A 20,664-nucleotide genomic window follows, 5' to 3' on the forward strand; every position below is an offset into this window, starting at 1 on the left:
AGGTGAGTCCCATTAGGCCCAGTCAGGTCTAGATTCTTGACAACCAGAAAAGAGAACTGAGTCAGCTGTGAGACATTGGCAAGCAGAAAAACAGGTTTGTTAAAAAAGCAAAAGAACACTTTGGGAGGACAGAGTGGGCTGAGCTGCAAAGTCGCTCTAAGCATGGTCAACACAGTGGCTCTCACCATTGTTGTGCTGTGCTAGGTCTTACCCTTCTCCCATGGAGGGAGGTGATATAGAGTTGACTACACCTTGATTGATGAGAGAATTTGAATAATTCCTTCTCCACTGCCCATGCATGTTTTTTTTTTTTTTTTTTTTTTTTCCCCTGAAAATGCAGAGAGGAGTAGCTATCCACCATGCTAGTGATGTGTAAACTAGCAACAAGTTAACTTTAGGTCAGTCCCTAGGGCTAAAAGCCCAATACCAGGGGCTTTCCCTTCAGGGTCTTGATTCCCCTTGTGGTCATCTAACTTCCTCCCTTGAACCACAAGATGACCCAGCTTTCCCCCAAGGAAGATGTTGGTGAGCTGAGGGACACTCCCCGCCCCATGCTCCACTTCCTCACATCTCCCCTGCTTCTTCCTCTCCTCTGTTGTCTCCTCCTATCATTTGTTTTTCCCATTGGTATTTTATAGAGATTCATAAAGGTGAAATTCACTGTGTTGTGTTCATTTATGTTCATGACATAATTTGGACAATTTCACTCTACAGTTTCTCCATGTCCCATCCCTCCTCCCTCCCCCTCTACCCACTTCCTCTACTTGACTGATCTTTCTTCTATATTCATAGGTCCCCCGACTTGTTTCTTTCTTATTTTGCTCTAGCTTCTGTCTATGAAAGAAAACATTCAACCTTGACTTTCTGGGTCTGGCTTATTTCCCTTAGCATGATATTCTCCAGCTTCATCCCTTTACCAGCAAATGCCACAATTCCATTCTTCTTTAAGAGGTGAGATTAGTGAAGACAATTGGGGCCTGTTATAAGGAGGTGAGCTCCTCTGGGAGGGGTGTCACACAGAGGCAGGCCTGACCCCTCCTGTCTGAAGATGCAATACCTCCTCCCCACTCCTGCCATGGCTGCTATGCCCTGAGGAGGTACATGCAAGGGGAGGCCATGCAGAGCCCCCATTCTGCAGTTTGTATACTGCACCTCCAAAATGATGAGCTGTTAAAACTCTCTTTCCACATAATGAGCCTGTGCAGGTATTTTGTTACAGCGACAAAAGACTGAGTACTACTGTAGGCACCCAAGTCTTCACAGAATCAATATTTTAGAACATCCATTATAAAGCACATTTTAGTAAGATTATCACCATATTTATAACTTTTCTTGGAGATTTCCTGTATGTCAATAAATATTTTATACATCATACCTGTATAGTCTGCCATAAATGTTAAAAATATTTTTATGGGATTACTTTCTTCATTACTCAGATGAGAAAATGAAGTTCCTGGAAATTAAATAAAGTACTCAATATCACAGGGTTTGTTTCAAAATAATACTCATCTATTTTGTGTTTATAAGTAACATAGTAGAAGTAAAAATGTGTGACTAGCACATAAAGCTATCAAGGTGAAATTGAAGTGTAGTATGGTAAGACTGATATCCTCTACATGAAATGGTATAATATCACATGAATGTAGGTGTGAGCAGTTAAAATGGTATATTGTAAACACTAAGTTAACCACTAATATAGCAAGACAGAGTGATAGTGAAAAATGAAAAGAAAACAAAACAAGATAAATATAAATAAGATAATCAGCAAATCAATTGCAAGATAAGAGATTAAATGCAATCTCATCAATAATTACATTAAATTTAAATGATCTAAATAATATTAAAAGTCAATTTGTAAAATGGGAAACAAAAATGCAATTTAACTTCATTCTGAATGTAGAAAATGTACTTAGATAATAGACAAAAATACATTAGAAGTGAAGGAACTAAACAAACACTTCTAACAAGGAGAAATGTGAACGGTGAACAAATACATGAAAAGATATTCAACATCTCTAGCAATTAGTTACATGCAAATTAAAACTACACTGAGATTTCACCTCACTCCAGTCAGAATGGCAACTATCAAGGATATAAGTAACAATGTTGGTGAGAAAGTGGGGAAAAAGGTACACTCATATATTGCTGGTGAGACTATAAATTATAAATTGGAACAACCACTCTCAAAAGCAGTATGAAGTTTTCTCAGAAAACTAGTACTGAAGCCCCCATGTGACCTGGTTATATCACTTTTCCATATATATCCAAAGGAATTAAAATCAGCATACTATAGTGATATAACCACATCAATGCTTATAGTTCAACTCACAGTAGCCAAAATGTGGAACTAAACTAGGTGCCCTTCCATAGATGAATGGATAAATACATTTTGGTATATATATGTATATATATATATATATATATATATGCACACACACACACACACACACACACACACTGGAATATTACTTAGCCATAAATAAGAATGATTTTATGACATGTGTCTGTAATTAGATGGATCTGGAACCCATGATGCTAAGAGAATTAAGTCAATCACCAAAAACCAAAGGTCAAGTGTTCTCTCTAATATGTGGATGTTAACCCACAGCAAGGGATGGGTGAGAATAGATGCTCAGTGGGATTAGAAAAAGGGGAATGAGGGGAAGGGAGGGGAATAAGAATAGGAAAAAGAGTGGAATGTATCTGACATACCTTTGCTATGTACATATGTGAATACACAATAATGAATCTGCACTTCATGTATATCCACAATCCTAGGATTCTGTATGGAATAAGGTACACTGATTGTAAATAATATGTCAAAATTGACTCCATTATCATGTATAACTTAACAGAACAAACACACATACACACACACATGCATACACACACACCTAAATTGCTTACCAGTGAAAAGAAAGTTGGAGAGGCTATCCAAATATGTACAGAAATTTTCAAAGCAAATAATATTGTAAAGTTTAGTGAATTTCATTTCTTAATGACAAAGTGATCAAGCAAACAAGGAGTGTTCACCTGTGTAGATGGTTATAGCCGGGGTTTCAAATAATATGACCAACCACTGTAGAGCCTTCAGGAAAAATAAGGAAATCCACAAATACAATTGGGGTTCACCACCTGACTCTCAATTGAATGAGTGGGAGAGAGGTGACTGATGATGTAGTGGACTTGAACTAGACTATCAACTTAATGTGGCTTAGTCATCCACAAAACTGGAACATGAATGGTTTCAAGAGTTTTAATTATAATTTCCAAAATTATAAACATCACAAATTTTCACCATCAGGATCCAGAAAGCCCCAGCAGCAGGTCAAAGTAAGAAGCTGTACCCAGGGAATCTATCCTTCAGACATAAAGGAGAGATAAAGAATTTTCCAGAAACATAGACTCTGATGAAGTTCATCACACCAGACCTGTTACCCAAAGGGTAAAGCAAGCTCTTCAACTTGAATGCAAAGGACACTCCTGAATATGAAAGTATGAAACCCTGGTAAGTGTGAGTGCCCGGTCGAATTCAGATTGCTCTAGCCAGGTGCAGGAGCACACTCCTGTAGTCCCAGCAGCCAGGGAGTTCAAAGCCAGCTTCCACAAAAGTGATGCTCTAAAAAACTCAGTGAGATCCCATCACTAAATAAAATAAAAAGAAAATAAAATTGAGGAATGTGACTTAGTGATCGCGTGCCCGAGTTCAATTCCCAGTACCAAAAACAACAACAACAACAAAATAATTAAATTACTCTTATATTGCAACAAGTGATGTATAAATCACTTGTATCTTTAGTATGCAGGCTAAAAGAAAAAAGAGATTGAAATTAATGGCTACATTGATTCATTAAGGGATATAAAATACAGATTTATTCAGAGAATGTTAACAAAAAATACTTATGCACCCCACATTGGAGGACTTAAATCTATTAAAGAATTATTAATCTACCTAAAGTGAACAATGCCTGTCATAGAAGTCATCAATATCCCACATGCAGGAAACAACAGATCATTTAGACAGAATATCCATACCAAAACATTTTACTTGAACTACACTTTATACAAATTGACCTAAATACATGTGTGGAACATGACATCCAAAGCAGTAGAGTATACATTCTTATCAAGTGCACATAGGAATATTTTCCAGGATAAATACTACAAGTTAAACAAACTCAAGAAAGTTGAAGTAATATCAAGTATCTTTTCTGAACTCAATGATATGAAGTTCTTAATCAATGATAACAAGGAATTTAGAGAATTCACAAGTAAGTGGAACTGAAAAGACCCTTCAATAACTAATGGGTCCATAAACAAACTAAAACCAAATTAAAAGATATTACTGGGATTTGGAAGTGTATTTCAGTGGTAGAGCATGTGCACACCATGTGCAAGGACCTGAATTCAATCCCTAGAGTTCCACCAAAAGCTATCTTCAGAGCAACAGAAATGGAAACACAGCAAATCAAACGTATGAGATGCAATAAAAGCAGATTCAAGAGGAAAGATTACAGCAATAAACACCTATATAAAAATTGTGCTGTCTTCCAGAAATGCAGTGATTGTGATCTGACTCCTTCAAGGGAAGAACCCCTCAGATGGCAGGTAACTCTGCACTTACACCATAATGTACAGTCAATTTGACATGAATAGAAAATGAATCATCACTCACATTTCCATCCATACTCTTATCATCAGACTTGGATTTGTACTTATTTTCAAGAACATATCCTTAAGAGGGTCATTGGAAGTCAGTGTTCATGGGCAGTCTAATAAACATATGTTATTAATGAGTAATGATACAGTATAGCATTCAATAACTGGAAGTGAGAACTGCAGAGGCATTATTTCCACTTATACAGGTACTGAAGACAAGCAGAAGAGATGTCTTTTGGACTGAAATTGGAAGAGAGTTGCCTTGATACTAGGAATCTGCAATCTTCGCTGCAACTAAACGACAAACAAGTACATGATATTTAGCCTCTGCTTACACCTTACATCCTTATCAAGAAAAGTCATTATATCTGACACTTTCTCATGAAGTTCTTACTATACTTTTAAGTCAAAAGTATTTTTTTAACCCTGAACTGATTATAGAAATGGTGTTCCAGAAAAATGAATGAAGAAGTAACCTAGCAAACAAACAAAAAATATGTATTGGTCTGACTCTCCACACCTTAAATTAGGCTCTATTTTTAGAAATAATAATTGTATGGTGAATTAGTAACACAGAAGACAAACCATTTTTTGACAGAAATGGTTTAGCCAACTGAGTCATTCAGATGTGTGTCTGTGTGCGGATAGCTGCCCTGATACAGTGAGAGAAGCACAGTAATGTGGGGTTAGATCTACTAGATATTAGAGTATTTCTTAAATATTTGCTTTCTAAAAATAAAGTTACTATAATCTAAGTAACAAAAATTCCAAACAAGAGAGAAACTACCCAGAAATTAAGCCCCCTGTCTTTAGAAAAGTAGTATCCATGCTGTGATTTTTAAAATGGTGAGGATGGAAATATAAACTGGTGGGAAAAATCAAATATTGGATAACTTCTGCTTAGAAAATTGCTGTATTTACCTCTTTTACACCCTACAATTTCTCACACTTTCTTGGCTGTGGCTTCCTCCATCTTTGTCTCTCTTTTCTGACCCACTCAGTTTTGCAGTCTTATTTCCATGTTATCTTACTCTCTTCCTCTAACATAAAAATATGGTAAATAAGAAAGAAGACCCACCGACATCTTATTCTGTCTTAATGAACAACCTGGCAGATGGGAAGGGCAGTTAGAAGTGAGAACCGGAATTCCAGAATGAGCTGCTGGAGTCTTGCTATTGAGTCACATTTTCAAAACATCATTTCCCATCAGGTGTGTCATCCAGTCCAGGTCTGTTGCTTCTTTATGTAAAAGCACACGTCCAAAAATTCCCTTAAAGGAAATATGATGAAGTGATGAAGTGATGGTCCCTCGGTACCTTAAGTTTTCTGATTAATTGCTTTAGTTCTGCATTTTTCTATGGGGTATGAATAAATATAAAACAGATAAGGGAAATTGTTTAAAAATGCTATGAAGTCACAAAATTTTAGTGTGGTTTTTCTCTGAAGGGATTCAGTGAGCTAAATCCAAATGCCCCTAAAGCCTTGGTATCAATATTATATTCTAACAAAGCAAACAGACCTGCCACACCTTATTTTTTAATAAAACGAGAAGAGAAAAAGTCAGTTCCTTTTTTAAAAATTTTTTAGTCTTGATATAATGGGATATCAATTTGGGGTTGAGAGAAAAGCTTATATTTTGATTTAATCCTTAAATATTTGCAAATTAACATGGAAAATATATTATTCTTTAATAAGCACTCATTGCTATCCCATAAAATAATGAAAAGGGTTGTTTTAAGGTAAGATGATGTACAAATTCTAACATACATTGTGAATACAGTTTTCTATTCTGGAACATGGAGGAAAGTGAAAACATCTTCAAACTCAGAATCAATATTAAAAAAAAAAAAATGAAAAGGAAAAATAAAGAGGAACAAACTACAAACATGCCAACTAATGAAGCACACTAATTGCTCAGGAACATAAATATTTTGCAAACAAAATTCATGGAAAAGTGTGTCTTAGAAGGTCACATGAATATTCAAACCCTGGGGAAAAGCAATTCTACTAGTCCATGACCTCCCAGGGAAACCTCTTTAAAATCAGTTGGAATCTATGAAGGTACCTTGTTTCTTTTTTCCTTGAGAACACGTTGAAGGCTACACTGAGAGGCGGGGGTAACATTCTTCACCTTGGCTGCAAGAGATGCTCTTCCTCTCTCTCTTGGTAGTAGAAGGAGGGGTTGCATGAAAACATCACATTTTGACCACCACCAAATAGACTTCTCCATAGACAACAGAGGTTATCATCACTATAATTTTAAAGGAGTTGATAAGTGGTGTGATTTATAACTCAAATGTTTTCATTTTGAGAAACGGTTTTAAATTGTGACATAAGCTTTTAAAACCATTGCTGTTGTAGTTGGGTGCCAGGTTAAATGCAATGCATGGATCTATCTATGACAGGTGAGTATTGGTGTTTAATAGTTTCAAATACTTTCTGGTTTACAGACTCCTCATCTTTAAGGAAATTATACTACTACTTAAGCTCTAAATACATGGAAACAGATAAAATACATTTGGAGCCTATAGGACAGCAATTGATAATATAATAAATGCTCAATAGACAGCAGCTATTATAACACAGTAAACCACATTTTATTTAGGGACACAGATTACTTCAAATCTCATGAAACTGAAACTATGTTCAGCTTTGCATTTTCAAGATAAATTCAAGTAGCTTAGAAATACCACTAATGCCTGCTATTGTTTTAGATCTCCAGTTACCTTTTACTTACACTTTTAAACATGTTCTCCTTTACCATACATCTAACACTTTTCATCCTACTGTTTTATATTAAAAAGTAGGAGATTCTGAAGATGTATGAAAGAAACTGGTGTTGAAACATGGTAAATTTAAGTCCTTCTCTGACACCGAGAGTTATGAAGGGGATCTAAAACACTATTTCCAAATCTCTGCCCTAACAAATGTACCTGGAAAGTCATTAAAAGTAAGAAAGAGTGACTCAAGTCACAGAAGAGTCTTCTGATTTTAAATGTGTCCCCTAAATTTTTCCTATGTTCATTTGACGTCAGTGTTACATGCCTGTCTCAGAATTGTTCAAAAGGTCTTAAATTCTTAAAGAACTGAACTACTGTGTTGCTCATCATGGTGACATTTCTTTTTAAAATGAACTGAAGCACAAAGATAGCAGAAAAGAAATCTCGAACCGTCACCAGGAAGGGCAAAGCTGGAAAGAGAAAAGGTGATTTTAAATTTTTTTTTAAATTTCCAGAATTAGTAAGTGCATGAAAGTTAAGACATTTGGGGAAATCAGCAGAATCACATTGAGAGGATAGAAAAAGACTGAAATATGAAGAAAGCCTCAAAGTCAGGGGCAGGAGAGTTTCAGCTACACAGATAAAGGACACATATTATAATATTGCATGTTCAAAATAACATCTCTTCGGTCCCAAGAGTCAGGGACTTTGAACAAGTGTTATTATTACTACTTTATAGGACAGGGGACTGAGACATAGTTGTTTGTTGAATGACAAAGGATAATTAAATTTTGAAGTTTTTAGAATTTTTAATTAACATTTTGTATTGGAGTAAATTCATAAGAAAAGTAACACAGATGATCTAAAAAATTCCAGAATATTCCTCAGTTAGTACCAATATTATCATCTTGCATTACCATGGAAACATTTGTCAAAACTGTGTCTTAAGAAAACACAAGATTTTATTCAATATTTATTTTATTTTTCACTACTGCCTTTTCTGTTTCAGGTTTCAATACAGAACAACGTATAATATTTAAACAATTATCCATTAAGTGACATAAAACCCTAAACCTTGTCACCATAAACCAAAACAACACCTTACTTTACATCATTAAAGTTTTAACAACAATTTTGTAAGTTCTTTTTCTGAACAAAGAAAGAGTTGGTTTGCTAATAACTAATAAACATTTTAATGCTAAAATACTCTTACAATTTAGTAGGTAAAGAAGTTGTAAGCTTAAAAATTAATTCCTCATTTAATACAGAACTTAGGTCTTTCATAACTGAATAAAAAATGTTTTTTTTTTCCCTTACTGTGAAAATGTAAAGGGTCTGAGGCCACAAAAATGTTTTAAGGCATTATTAAGGAAATCTAAAGTGTGGTGAATATATTTGTGTCTCACACTGCATTAGTGTCTTCATGTCCATGTCCTTATCTGAGTCTCACAGAACCCTACCATAAGCACTCTTATTATACCCATTAACAGAAGTGATATCTGAGGCTTTGAGAACTTCATGAATTTTCAAATAAATGGTTAATGCCAAACAAGTAGAAAGGCTTGAATCTGAGTCCAGGTTTGCAAGAGTCTGGAGCTGATATTCTTATATGTCACTTCATTCTCTTTCCTGCTGTGGCCCTGGACTAAGCAGACCACTGCTGCATTATATGTTGATTTTAACTCTTTATAAATGACTCTTACCTTGGTCTAATGACCTTGTAGAGTTGGTTTACATTTCTGTTGTCTTGGTGACAATTTTTAACTGCATATGGAATACATAGTACAGGAAACTTTTAAGGGTGTCTAAAACATTGGGAAATAATGAAAATGGTTGTTCTAAAGTAAGATAAAGGACAAATTCTAACATACCCAGTTCTATATTTTTAAATTTCATAGACATTTTAAGGTATTTCTGGTAACTGTCATTCATAAAATCAGCTCATTTTTAACACACTGATTCTGTCATTCTTTCATTCACCTATTCAACGGGTACATGCATAAGTAACATAAGCATACCTGTACATATATACACATGCACCCTAGTGGTCATATTACTAGACATATCAGTTATAGGTGCAGGTGAGAACACAGTCACCCTTCAAGGTTGTGTGTTAAATTGAAAATTAAATCAAAATCTGGAATCATTATTGAGGTGAAATATGGGTGTAACTTCTGATTCCACATCATTCTCATTTTCCTTTATCAAGATACATCTTTCACACATGAACAAAGGACCCAAAGGCTCTGACTTTTGCAGGTGAATGGAGCCTGCAGAAAGGTCAGCCCTACTTTGAGGTCCTTGCTGTAAATGAAACATCCCCACCTTGTTCCCTGTTGATTCTGTGACAGGCTTTGGGTAGTACACAGGATTAAGTTTAAAATCCCAGATCTAGGAACCATTGTTGACTTGAACCTAAATCTTTAATAATGAACCTCTCATCTATGACATAAGACTTAGCACTGACCACTTCCAGCATTGGGTTCTGAAAAATTGCTTTTCTTGAATTATTTTACTTAGTCATCAACACAACATTGAATCATTATTGTTATAAATGTTTAAAATGACAAAAAATTAGGGGAAAAAAACCTCTCAACACTTAGTCTGTACTTTTTATGTATTAAACATAGAGTTAAGATCTTTTGCCTAGGTCTTTCTCTTTTAAAAGGAATGAGTTGATTCACTTAAAGACCCAATTTAGTTCAGAGGTTTCAAGAAATATTTAAGAGTAGCCATGATTTTCGATGGCATCTTAACTGCATGCTATTTCTTCTCTTTGTAGATAAGACAGTATTCTGTTTGGTGATGGTATCAACTAACCCAGCTCCTGTTCCATGCTATCCAGGGATGCTTCTCAGTAATTCACTTCATGAAGCCACTACTAATTAATCAAAGCTGGCAATTGAGATAAAGACTGCTTCTCATCCTTACTGTAACTGGATGCTGCCTGTCATCCGTATTGCTGACCTTTTCCTTCAAAGTTATGAAAAACCGAAGTATTGTAACTGAGTTTGTGCTCCTGGGGTTTTCACAGAATCCAAATGTTGAGAAAATAGTATTTACGGTATTTTTGTTAGTTTATATTGCAACTGTTGTGGGCAACATGCTGATTGTAGTGATCATCCTCTGCAGCCCTGCACTGCTGGGCTCCCCCATGTACTTTTTCTTGGCAGTCCTGTCCTTCCTGGATGCCTGCTTCTCCTCTGTCATTGCCCCCAAAACGATTGCAGACTCCCTCTATGAAAGGAAGACCATCTCCTTTGAAGGCTGCATGCTGCAGATCTTTGCTGAGCACTTCCTTGCTGGGGCAGAGGTGATTGTCCTCACAGCCATGGCCTATGACCGCTATGTGGCCATTTGCAAGCCCTTGTACTACTCTTCCATCATGAATGGGAGGCTCTGTGGCATTCTGGTGGGGGTGGCCTGGACAGGGGGCTTCTTACATTCCATCATCCAGATTCTCTTTACTTTCCATCTGCCCTTTTGTGGCCCCAATATCATTGATCACATCATGTGTGACTTATACCCATTGCTGAAGCTGGCCTGCACTGACACTCACATTTTCCGCCTTTTGGTGATGGCCAACAGTGGGTCTATCTGCCTCATAATCTTCTCCATGCTGCTTGTCTCCTATGGGGTCATATTTTTCTCTCTGAGGACCATTGGTTCTGAAGGGCGTCAGAAAGCTCTGTCCACCTGTGGATCTCATCTTGCTGTTGTGGTTTTGTTCTTTGTGCCGTGCATATTTATGTATGCAAGGCCTCCATCTGCCTTCTCCTTCGACAAAATTGTTGCAATATTTTGCACTATTCTAACACCTTTGCTCAATCCTTTGATTTATACTTTCAGGAATAAGGACATGAAAAATGCCATAAGAAAAGTGTGGAAAAGATGGGTGGCTCTTTGTGATGAAAAATAAAGCATTAAACTTTTTAAATATGTAAATCTAAGTTCAAAGAAATCACAGTGGTCTCAGAAAAAATAGTTGTGTAGATAGATGTCATATAATCGGTGGAAATGCAATGTATTAGAAAAAGCATTTCCATGGGGAGTCAGGAAATAACATGTCCACATTCACATTACTCACTTGAAAACTTTGAGTTTCAACTCAGTATCCTCATTTTTAAATTAAAAAGAGTTGAATTTTATGGTACTTAGAAGGTACTCATCAAAGAAAAAAAGAGTGAAAAGATAAATTGCCCATCAATGAGTTTGCCATTAACCCAATGTTTTGACAAAGCATTGTGGAGAAAATAAAATATTTTAGAGTTAAGAAACAGAGATTAAAATATTTAGAGTGAAATAGTGCTTATATTTAGGACATTGATGTAAACACTGAGAAAAAATAATCAATACCCAACAAAGACAGAAAGCGAAGTTTTTCTAGAACCTTATTTATAGGTCTCCATGGAACACAGGACTCCATCATTCAGTAGTTCCATTACCATCTGTTACAAAATTTGAGTCACTTTTTGAATTTTGGGAGATACTATCTGACTGGTACAGTCCTGTTCATGGATGAGTTTCTCTTGGGTCAGGTGACCACCTCTTACCAACCTGCTTGAGAGAAGAAAAGGCAAAGTCCATAAGAGAGTCAGTAATGAACATCTCTTTTGCGTATAAATAAAAGAAAACTCTTGATGAACCATATTATTAGCAAAGTCAGTACGAAACTTATCTTTAGAGTGAACTGATGTTTTTTCTCCCGAAGAGGAGAATAGAAGCCAAGGTAATAAGTAATAAGACTTCACGGGAGAATTACATTTCAGTTTACTTGGTGATCTTAATTTTTTTACTCAAGTAAAAACAAACCTATTTGAGCAATAATCAATATAGAGATTATTGAAATTTAGATGCATTACATGTCAAAACCATAGCTAAATTTTGTTAGTCTCACTTTACTTAGCATCTTACAGAATACATTTATTTAAACAGCTTACCCTAGAATGTCAGCATTAATAAAGTGCCCATTATGTAAAATCAGAGTATTGTTACTGAGTTTGTGGAAGAAAATATTAAATAATATTCTTTTCAGCCTTTCCTTCATCTCTCATGATAGGCCTAAAGTAGACAAGTACATAATGCTAGATTCAGAATAGGTAGAGCAGAAGTGGATTTCATTCCTGTCTCTTGGGCAAGTGAAGGAGTGATTAAGACTAGAGTCTAAAACATCCTCCAGACAAAGCATGTGCTCTGCAGCAGACCAAAAGTCCTCAGAGGCATGGGCAGGTCAGGGTGCTTTTCCTTGCTTTTGGTACTAGGGATTGAACTGAGCTGTGTCCCTAGTTTTATTTATTTATTTTTATTATGAGACAGGGTCTCACTAAGTTGCTTGGGGCCTCTCTTATCCTCCTGCTTCAACCTCCAAAGCTTCTGAGATTACAGGTGAGTCCCACCAGGCCCAGACAGGGTCCAAATTCTTGAGAACAAAAACAAAAAACTTAGCAAGATGCAAGAGGTTGGCAAGGATATAAAAGGGTTTATTAAAACAAAGCACACTGTGGGAGCATAGTGTTCCCTCCCACTCCTCCTTGGCCTTCATCCTCCCGGTCACTGACTTTATTTTCAGGCACACACTCAAGGCACCTTCATCGAGACTAATAAAGTTTTCCAAGTATAGAATTTTAAGGAAAGTACCATAGATATCTTATCAATATAAGAGTTCTTTAGACATTCGATTATAAGATTGGAATCTTGACTGTTGTGTTATTAACTATGGGAACATGGTGATTTAGTTCACTCTCAGGGTCTCAATTTCTCATTTTGAAGATGAACTAATGAGAACATACAAATACTTTTCTGCCCTCATCTGAACTAAAGATTTTTTTTTCTCTTCATATGTTGTGTCTTTTAAACTTCTATGGAAATCTTGTAAGAGTATGTCTTCATGCTCCCCTTTAATTGCTGAGGAAGCTGAGTCTCAGATTCTTTAGGTGACACATCACAAACCTTTCTAAAGATTCTTCCAGCACATCAGTAACAGAAACCCAGAGTTGGGGAGTGATGTTCTCTGACAAGTTTCTCTTAGACACTTGGGCTTGCTGGTTGCCTCTAGGTTCTTCAGCAAAATTATGATGCAACCTAGTCATGCCATTTACCTGCCTTAATCCCTGTCTCCCTCCTCTCTTCCCTCACCTCTGGACCTCTCTCTGAGTCCTCATTGAAGACACCTTGCAGGCAATGCATACCTAGAAAGTGTGCTGGGTAGAGATGTGGTCTCCAAGGCATACAAGCAATTTTGTAATGTAATCTTTCTAATGTTCAACACCTTGTCAGATACAGCTCTTCCCTGGAGAGTGGAAAATCACATATCTTTAAAAGTAAAATAAATATCCCCATACAAGTATTCAATAAATTCTTTCCCTCTTCATTCTACATCTTTCCCATAGTAATTTAAAAACAAAGACAAGATTAGAAAATGGGAAATTAACAATAATAATATTGAAATAAATACTTTTCTTACTAGTTGCCTTTTACAAAAAATAGGAAATCAAAAATTAAAGAGTGTAAGACAGTTGCTTAGATTCCCATACCAGATAAGTGGTGGGACCTGGAATCATATCCACCATGGAGATAGCGTGAAACTATCTTCAAAGACTTTTTTTTATCCCGAAGAGATGAACTTAAACAAATTATATGGAGAAGTGAACAGTTTACACATCCTAAACTCAGTATGTTGGAGCTTAACTCACTGACACTAATGCCTGGTTTTGCCCTTGTTCTGTCCCAATAAAGTAGCCTACTGGATGATCTTCATGTTTGGGTTGGAGGGTATGGTATCCTTGGGAATCCTGAGGGTAAATGCCTGCCTTAAGCATCTGCAAATTTATGGGAATTAATATAAATATTCAATGCAAAAAGAGAACAATATTTAACTCTGTTATTTCAAAAAAGAGACTATGAGAAGAGAGTGAACTTCAGAGGCCTTTCTTTCTCACATCACTAGAATAGTTTCTTCCACCAAGGGACACTTAAACACTAAGCCATTCCAAGCCCCTTTTATTTTTTATTTAGAGACAGGGTCTTGCTAAGTTGCTTAGGGTCTTGCTAAGTTGCTGAGGCTGACTTTGAACTTGTGATCCTCTTGGCTCAGCCTCCCAAGAGAATGGGTTTGTAAGCATGCCCCACTGTGCCTGGCTCTTCCCTAATACTTTCATGAAACAAATTTAAACATATTTCTGATTTTTCCTGTCCTTTTCCCCACTCTAAGGTAGACTATGTTGTTTTACTTTTAAATGTTCTTGAAGAAGCTTGTGAAGTATGCCCACATGCAAAGTCCATTCTCATAAACTACCCACAACCTATAACTCCTTCTGAGAGAAAATGTTGATAAATGTCAATAAAGTACAGTTTGAATGAATTCCCAAATTTCATAAGATCTTTATTTAAAGTAAATTTAAGTGGAAAGTATGAGAAATGTACCTTATTCAAAGTCATTTATTTGCTCATAAGCAAAGAAGCAAGGTTTTCAACATTTTAAAAATATTTTCTTCATGCTGGTGGCTCAAGACTGAGCTCATTTTCTAATAAAATCTATCTCACTGTGTCTTCCAGGAAAGTTGGAGTTCCTGGGGGATGGGGAATTCCAAATGGAGAGAATGATAGCCCAGAGTTGTTAATGCTTCCCTGACCTCAACACAAAGCTTCACTGTCCCTCCAAATCCTCTCTGTTCTCATGAGTGGGATTAAGCTTCATCAGGGCATTGAGGCCAACATGTAGAAGTTCCTAACTTGGGTGAGGGGTGTCTCCTCATGTGGAGAGTTTGTGGTCAGTGGTGAAGTTTCTGTGACAGTATGTGATAGACTCCTCTCTACACAACTGAACTTCAGGACCCTTGGTGTTGCTTCCCTCTGGGACACTCTTCCACCATGATATTCAGGGTCACCTGAAGCACTGAGAGTTGGTGCTGGACTTCTATGAACTGAGACCTCTGAAACCATGAGCCCTGTATCACTGTAGTATGCTGATTTTAAGTCCTTTGGGTATAAAACAAAGAGTGGGATAGCTGGCTTACATGGGGTTCCATTCCAAGTTTTCTAAGGAATCTCCATACTGCTTTTCAGAGTGACTGCACCAAATTGCAATCCCACCAAAAATGTATGAAATAAATTTAAGTGTAAAATCAAGAGAGTAAAGAGTAGTTTCTTTCTAATATGCCCTCTTGAAGTATTATCCAAGATATTTTATCATACATTTCCTTAAAGTAGTATAACCATAAGTAAACTGATTTCTAAAACCAAGGTACATTGGTAAGAGGTTGTGAAAATAGATTTTAGAGAATGTGTTGAATCCAAGATACTAATGGGACAGAAGATAAAATGGACACAAAAGTGAGCAAAATTAATTGAGAAGAGTTTTTTTGGGTAGGATTCTTCAGTATTATTAATGCTTAATTTTATGGAAGAGTGTTTTAAAGATTGCAAAGTGCAGAGTTAAAATTCTGATACAAGAAAAATGTGCATAGATGAGTTTATATATGTGGATATGAAACCTTTTTTTTAATTCTGAAGTTCAGAAAAAAGTAGAATAAGTATTTGAATTCCAATTTTGATATAGGAAGGCTGAGTTGCAAAACAATCACTCATCCAAGGAAAGAACAAATTCTGCAGATCTCAAACTAGTTAAGAACCAATATAGTTGAAGGACATTTGTCTTTTATTTTCCAAATGCAAAAAAAAAAAAAAAAAAAAAAATTTGCTCCAGTCCATTGAGTTTTGGGCTCAACAGAGAAATCTAGAAGATTTGAGGACATCACAGTCTTAAAAGATGCCAGGGAATTTTGTCTCACCACAAATGCACATGGAGGTAACTGCATGTGGTAGAATCAAAGAATTTATATATCAGCATACTGATCTTTTAAAGATGCCTGTTACTTTCTTCTTTATGCAAGCTAAACATTTGTCAACTGCATGCTGCCCACAGGCACTGACATGGTGATGTATAATGGTAGCGTGACTGAATTCATTCTGTTTGGGCTGACACAAGATGCTGGCAAACAGAAGGCAATATTTGGGATCTTCTTGATTCTTTACCTCATGACTCTGATGGGGAACTTTCTTATTGTGGTGACCATTAAAACAAGCCAGACACTTGGGAGTCCCATGTACTTTTTCCTTTTCTACCCGTCCTTTGCTGATGCTTGCTTCTCTACAACCACAGTCCCCAGACTGATTGTTGATGCCATTTCTCAGAAGAACACTATTTCCTACAATGAGTGCATGACTCAAGTTTTTGCAGCCCATTTCTTTGGTTGCGTGGAGATATTTGTGCTCATCCTCATGGCCTTTGATCGCTATGTGGCCATTTGTAAGCCCCTGCGATACACAACCATCATGAGCCAGAGAGTCTGTGGTGTGTTGGTGACTCTAGCCTGGGTGGGATCTTGCATCCATTCCTCAGCACAGATTTTCCTGGCTTTGAGATTGCCCTTCTGTGGCCCCAATGTGATTGATCATTATTTCTGTGATTTGCAGCCCTTGTTGAAACTTGCCTGCATGGACACTTATGTAATAAATTTGCTAGTTGTTTCTAACAGTGGAGTCATTTGCATGGTGAGTTTCACAATCTTACTTATGTCCTATATTGTTATCCTATATTCTCTGAGAAACCACAATGCAGAAGGAAGGCGAAAAGCCCTTTCTACATGCACCTCCCACTTTATTGTTGTTGTCATATTTTTTTGGTCCATGTATATTTATATATACTCGTCCACCAACCACCTTTCCAATAGACAAGATGGTGGTTGTATTTTATACAATTGGGACACCTTTACTGAATCCTTTGATCTATACACTGAGGAATGCAGAAGTGAAAAATGCCATGAAAAAATTATGGTGTAGCAAAGTATGACTTTACTTGACAGATGATATATGAGAATTCTAATGTACACTCTCTCACCAGTTTAGTTTTTATTACATGTAATAGAAAGATAAAATATTAGTGATAAACAAGATCTCTTTGAAAATGTGTGTGCATAAATCATAATCTCATCCAATCCTCTGTAATATATATATTATACCTGACAAATCACAAAATAATTGTGATGTACATTTGTGTATACTAATACCTTTCCCAGATTTTATTCTAGCCCCTTTGAATGTGATCATAAGATTAATCCATAAGAAACTGAACAGAGTTAAAATTGTTGTCAACCTGAAGATTAGAGAGAATGCTTCCACAAAATGCTACCCTGGAAATGTGCCTGTTTCCCTGAGGAAGTATGGAATGATACATGCTCAAACTCCTATAAAAAGATGAAAGTCCAATGGGAACCTAGGCCTTACCTAGAAAGTCTCTCAAAATTCAGTGAATACAGAGAGAGAAGGAACCCATTATTTGGTTGAGATTGGCAGAGTCAGCCAGTCTGTCTCTTGGGGTGGGAGTGGGGGGCATCTTTCACATTGTTCTTCACAAAAGAGAGGGAGGAGGCCCTGAGAGGGTTTGGCAGCTGGAAGATGCAGAGGGAGGAGAAAGATCAATGTAAGAAGAGAGAGAAGGTGAAAGAAAAGTGGTGAATTTTCCCCAGGTAGAAAGGGCTTTGTTGGTATTCATATATGGCCGTATGAAAATACAGGAAGTGATGGAGTTTCAGGATATCTCTGTATCACTTCCCTTAGTAGCTTAGCTTCTCAGCTGTTGTGCTTATTTAGTTTCCAGAAATGAAGAAAGAAATGCTTATTTTTCTCTCTTAATAGTTTCTTAAAATTTTAACTTTAGATAAACTGGAAGTAATGGTCCGGTCTAATGCTTCTCATCTTTGGTCTTTTAGCATTGTATAAATGTGTTTTAAGCACTTCTCATTTTGAAGTATTTTAATTTTGAAAATAAACTGATCTGTGTGTATCATGCACACTCACCCCACTCCACCTCATAAACTCACAATCAAATATGGTCATGCTCTTTCTATACCTGAGCATAGGAGTGCGACCACATTGGCACCCAGACACACCACTCTAAGTGACGACTTAGGCTCATGAACAAAGAGTATGATGTGCTTTGTATGTAAATGGGCATTTCTGTCAACTGAACATAAAATGTCATTGTGTTCCACAACGACTTGCAATCACTCTGACATAGGCAATTGGTGATAGAGGAGACTTTGACATGCCAAGGAGTATATCTGTGAAAGTTCTCAGTTCCATAATGGCAAGAAGTACCTTTGTTTATGTCCTTCCTAGATGAATATTCAGTTTTTTCTAATTTTAGTCTTCCAATTCTGTTTTTAAACATTTGACTCTAGTTCTATGAGGGTTATATTTAAATTTAACTGCACCTTACATAAGCAGCACATCATAAAATAAAACTATTACTTGCCTCTCTCTGATGCATCAAATAATATAGTGTGAGACAATATTTTATCAATGTCTGAATAAAAATTCAGAAAGTTTCCCGAATTTTCTGTTGCTGTTAGATAGCACACAGTCCCAATTCCCATGAATTTTGAACAAGTCCTCTATCAGAAATTTAAAACCCATCCAAATGAACCCATGTATCCATGAACCACCTCTTTGCATTCACCCTCCCCTACAGCACAGCAAGGGGACTATGGTTAACAACAATTGTCTATTTCTGAATCACTAATAGGGAAGATTTTGAATGATCACAGAACAAAGGAACAATAAATGGTTGAGTGATAGATATACCAGTTACAATGTTCTGATCATTACATGTTGAGATATCACCTTGTACAATGTAATGCCATGAAATTATTATGTCAATTTAAAAAAATAACACAAAATTAAAAAAAATAAATTAAAATGTCCAAGACATGTTATTTTCCAACTGTCAAAATTTCCTTCCACTGAGGCACAAAAGCATGACAAAGGAAAACTAGATGGTGAAGGCTGAGTGAACATAGGAAAGAGAATTATTCAGGATGGAGAAAACTCTTATTTGTCTTGGTTTCTTAATAAGCTGGCTCACTTGCCTATGCACCTGACAAATGTTAAAATTCTCTTTTTTCCCTTCCTTTTTGGGATTTTTTTCCCCAAGTCTTTTTAAGATAACTGTCTTGGTGTTTCTATTATAGTTTCTTTGATGTGGAAGGAAAATGTCTACTCCATGTGATTCCTGGTGATGCCTCCTTAGGTCTTTAAAATGTTGTGACCCTTTGGGGCTGGTACCTAAAACACTCCTATGACTCCCTTTGGCAGACCATGGATGTCTTATCCTGAGAAAGTCTATCAATATAGAAACACTGTAGATGCATGTCACCAGCAACCCTCACCTGATTATTATTATTATTATTTTTACTAAATTGGCCAGTGACTCTTTCTACCTTGGTGTTTCTAATCTCAGTCACTTGGAACAATTAGTGGGGAAGTTTCTATGCTCTCAGAACAATACCCACACATGCAGGTACACACACACACACACACACACACACACAAACACACATACACATCAATTTGAAGTGAGTGGCAGGCACATCTCCACAAGGGTTTTCCAAAGCTATTTTCACAAACCATTTTCCCACTTTACACATTGACCAAGGGTTTAAATCCTTTTCCTAGTTTTGCAAACTCATCCCTGTATAAGGCCGTCTGGTATGGAAATAGGCAGTGTGATCTGGACACACTTTGTTATTTCACATGCACTATGTCTAGTCAGAATTAAAATTTTACATATTAAAGCATGAGAGGTGTTGGTTCATGAATGACTTGTTTATATCAATGGTGGATCTTGAGAAAATTCATTTTCATTTAGAAAGGGGCAGTACATTATTTTAATGCAATAACCATTTCTTTGCATCCACTGTAAAGGTACCTTTTAGAGACAAATTTTTGTAAACTTAAACTTATCTGAAAACAGAAAACTTCTAAGCAAATTAAACAAGGACTAATTTTAGAGGTGAAGAGGAAAGCAGAGATGTGGGTGGAGGAAAACGATGTTTGAAGATCAGTTTCTGAGTGGGTTAGAGGAAGAATTCAAGGTGATCTCATAAAATACCCAAGGCAGCTCCAGTAAAGCCATTTTGTGATCTTTATGGTGAAAGGGCCATTTTTGGTTCCCTATCTCTACATTTAGGTTTGAAGATTCTTTTCAAAATAAATTAATTAACAAATAACCATCAGGATTTAGGAAAGAATTAGAAAGAATCATTGCTACGGTGTCAACAGATCATAGGAAAGGATAATTTTGAAGTAATTTCAGCACCGGTCACTTCAAATAGCTAGGTGACAGAGGGGCAATGTAGGCCCAAGAGGGTGGTAGTTGATCACGCTATTTTGGGGCACATTGCAAGAATCAGTCTCTATCCCCTTACTCCACCTTCAGTCAGAGGAG

General features: G+C 36.5%; 1 protein-coding gene and 1 pseudogene across 2 annotated transcripts; both read left to right on the top strand.

The window, feature by feature from the left end:
* Positions 1-10,362: 10,362 nt before the first annotated feature.
* LOC306639006 (olfactory receptor 4C15-like) lies at positions 10,363-11,298 on the top strand (the record flags this gene model as incomplete). The annotated part of the gene is made up of 1 exon (XM_079102451.1): positions 10,363-11,298. One exon carries the CDS (start codon positions 10,363-10,365, stop codon positions 11,296-11,298), a length of 936 nt encoding a protein of 311 aa, XP_078958577.1.
* Positions 11,299-16,316: 5,018 nt separating this feature from the next.
* On the top strand, positions 16,317-17,229 carry LOC306639158 (olfactory receptor 4C11-like; annotated as a pseudogene). Its single transcript has one exon. The product of its transcript is annotated as an olfactory receptor 4C11-like (transcript).
* The last annotated feature ends 3,435 nt before the right edge of the window (positions 17,230-20,664 follow it).

Source organism: Sciurus vulgaris (assembly GCF_902686455.1).
Source record: "Sciurus vulgaris genome assembly, chromosome: 11".
NCBI lineage: Eukaryota > Metazoa > Chordata > Mammalia > Rodentia > Sciuridae > Sciurus > Sciurus vulgaris.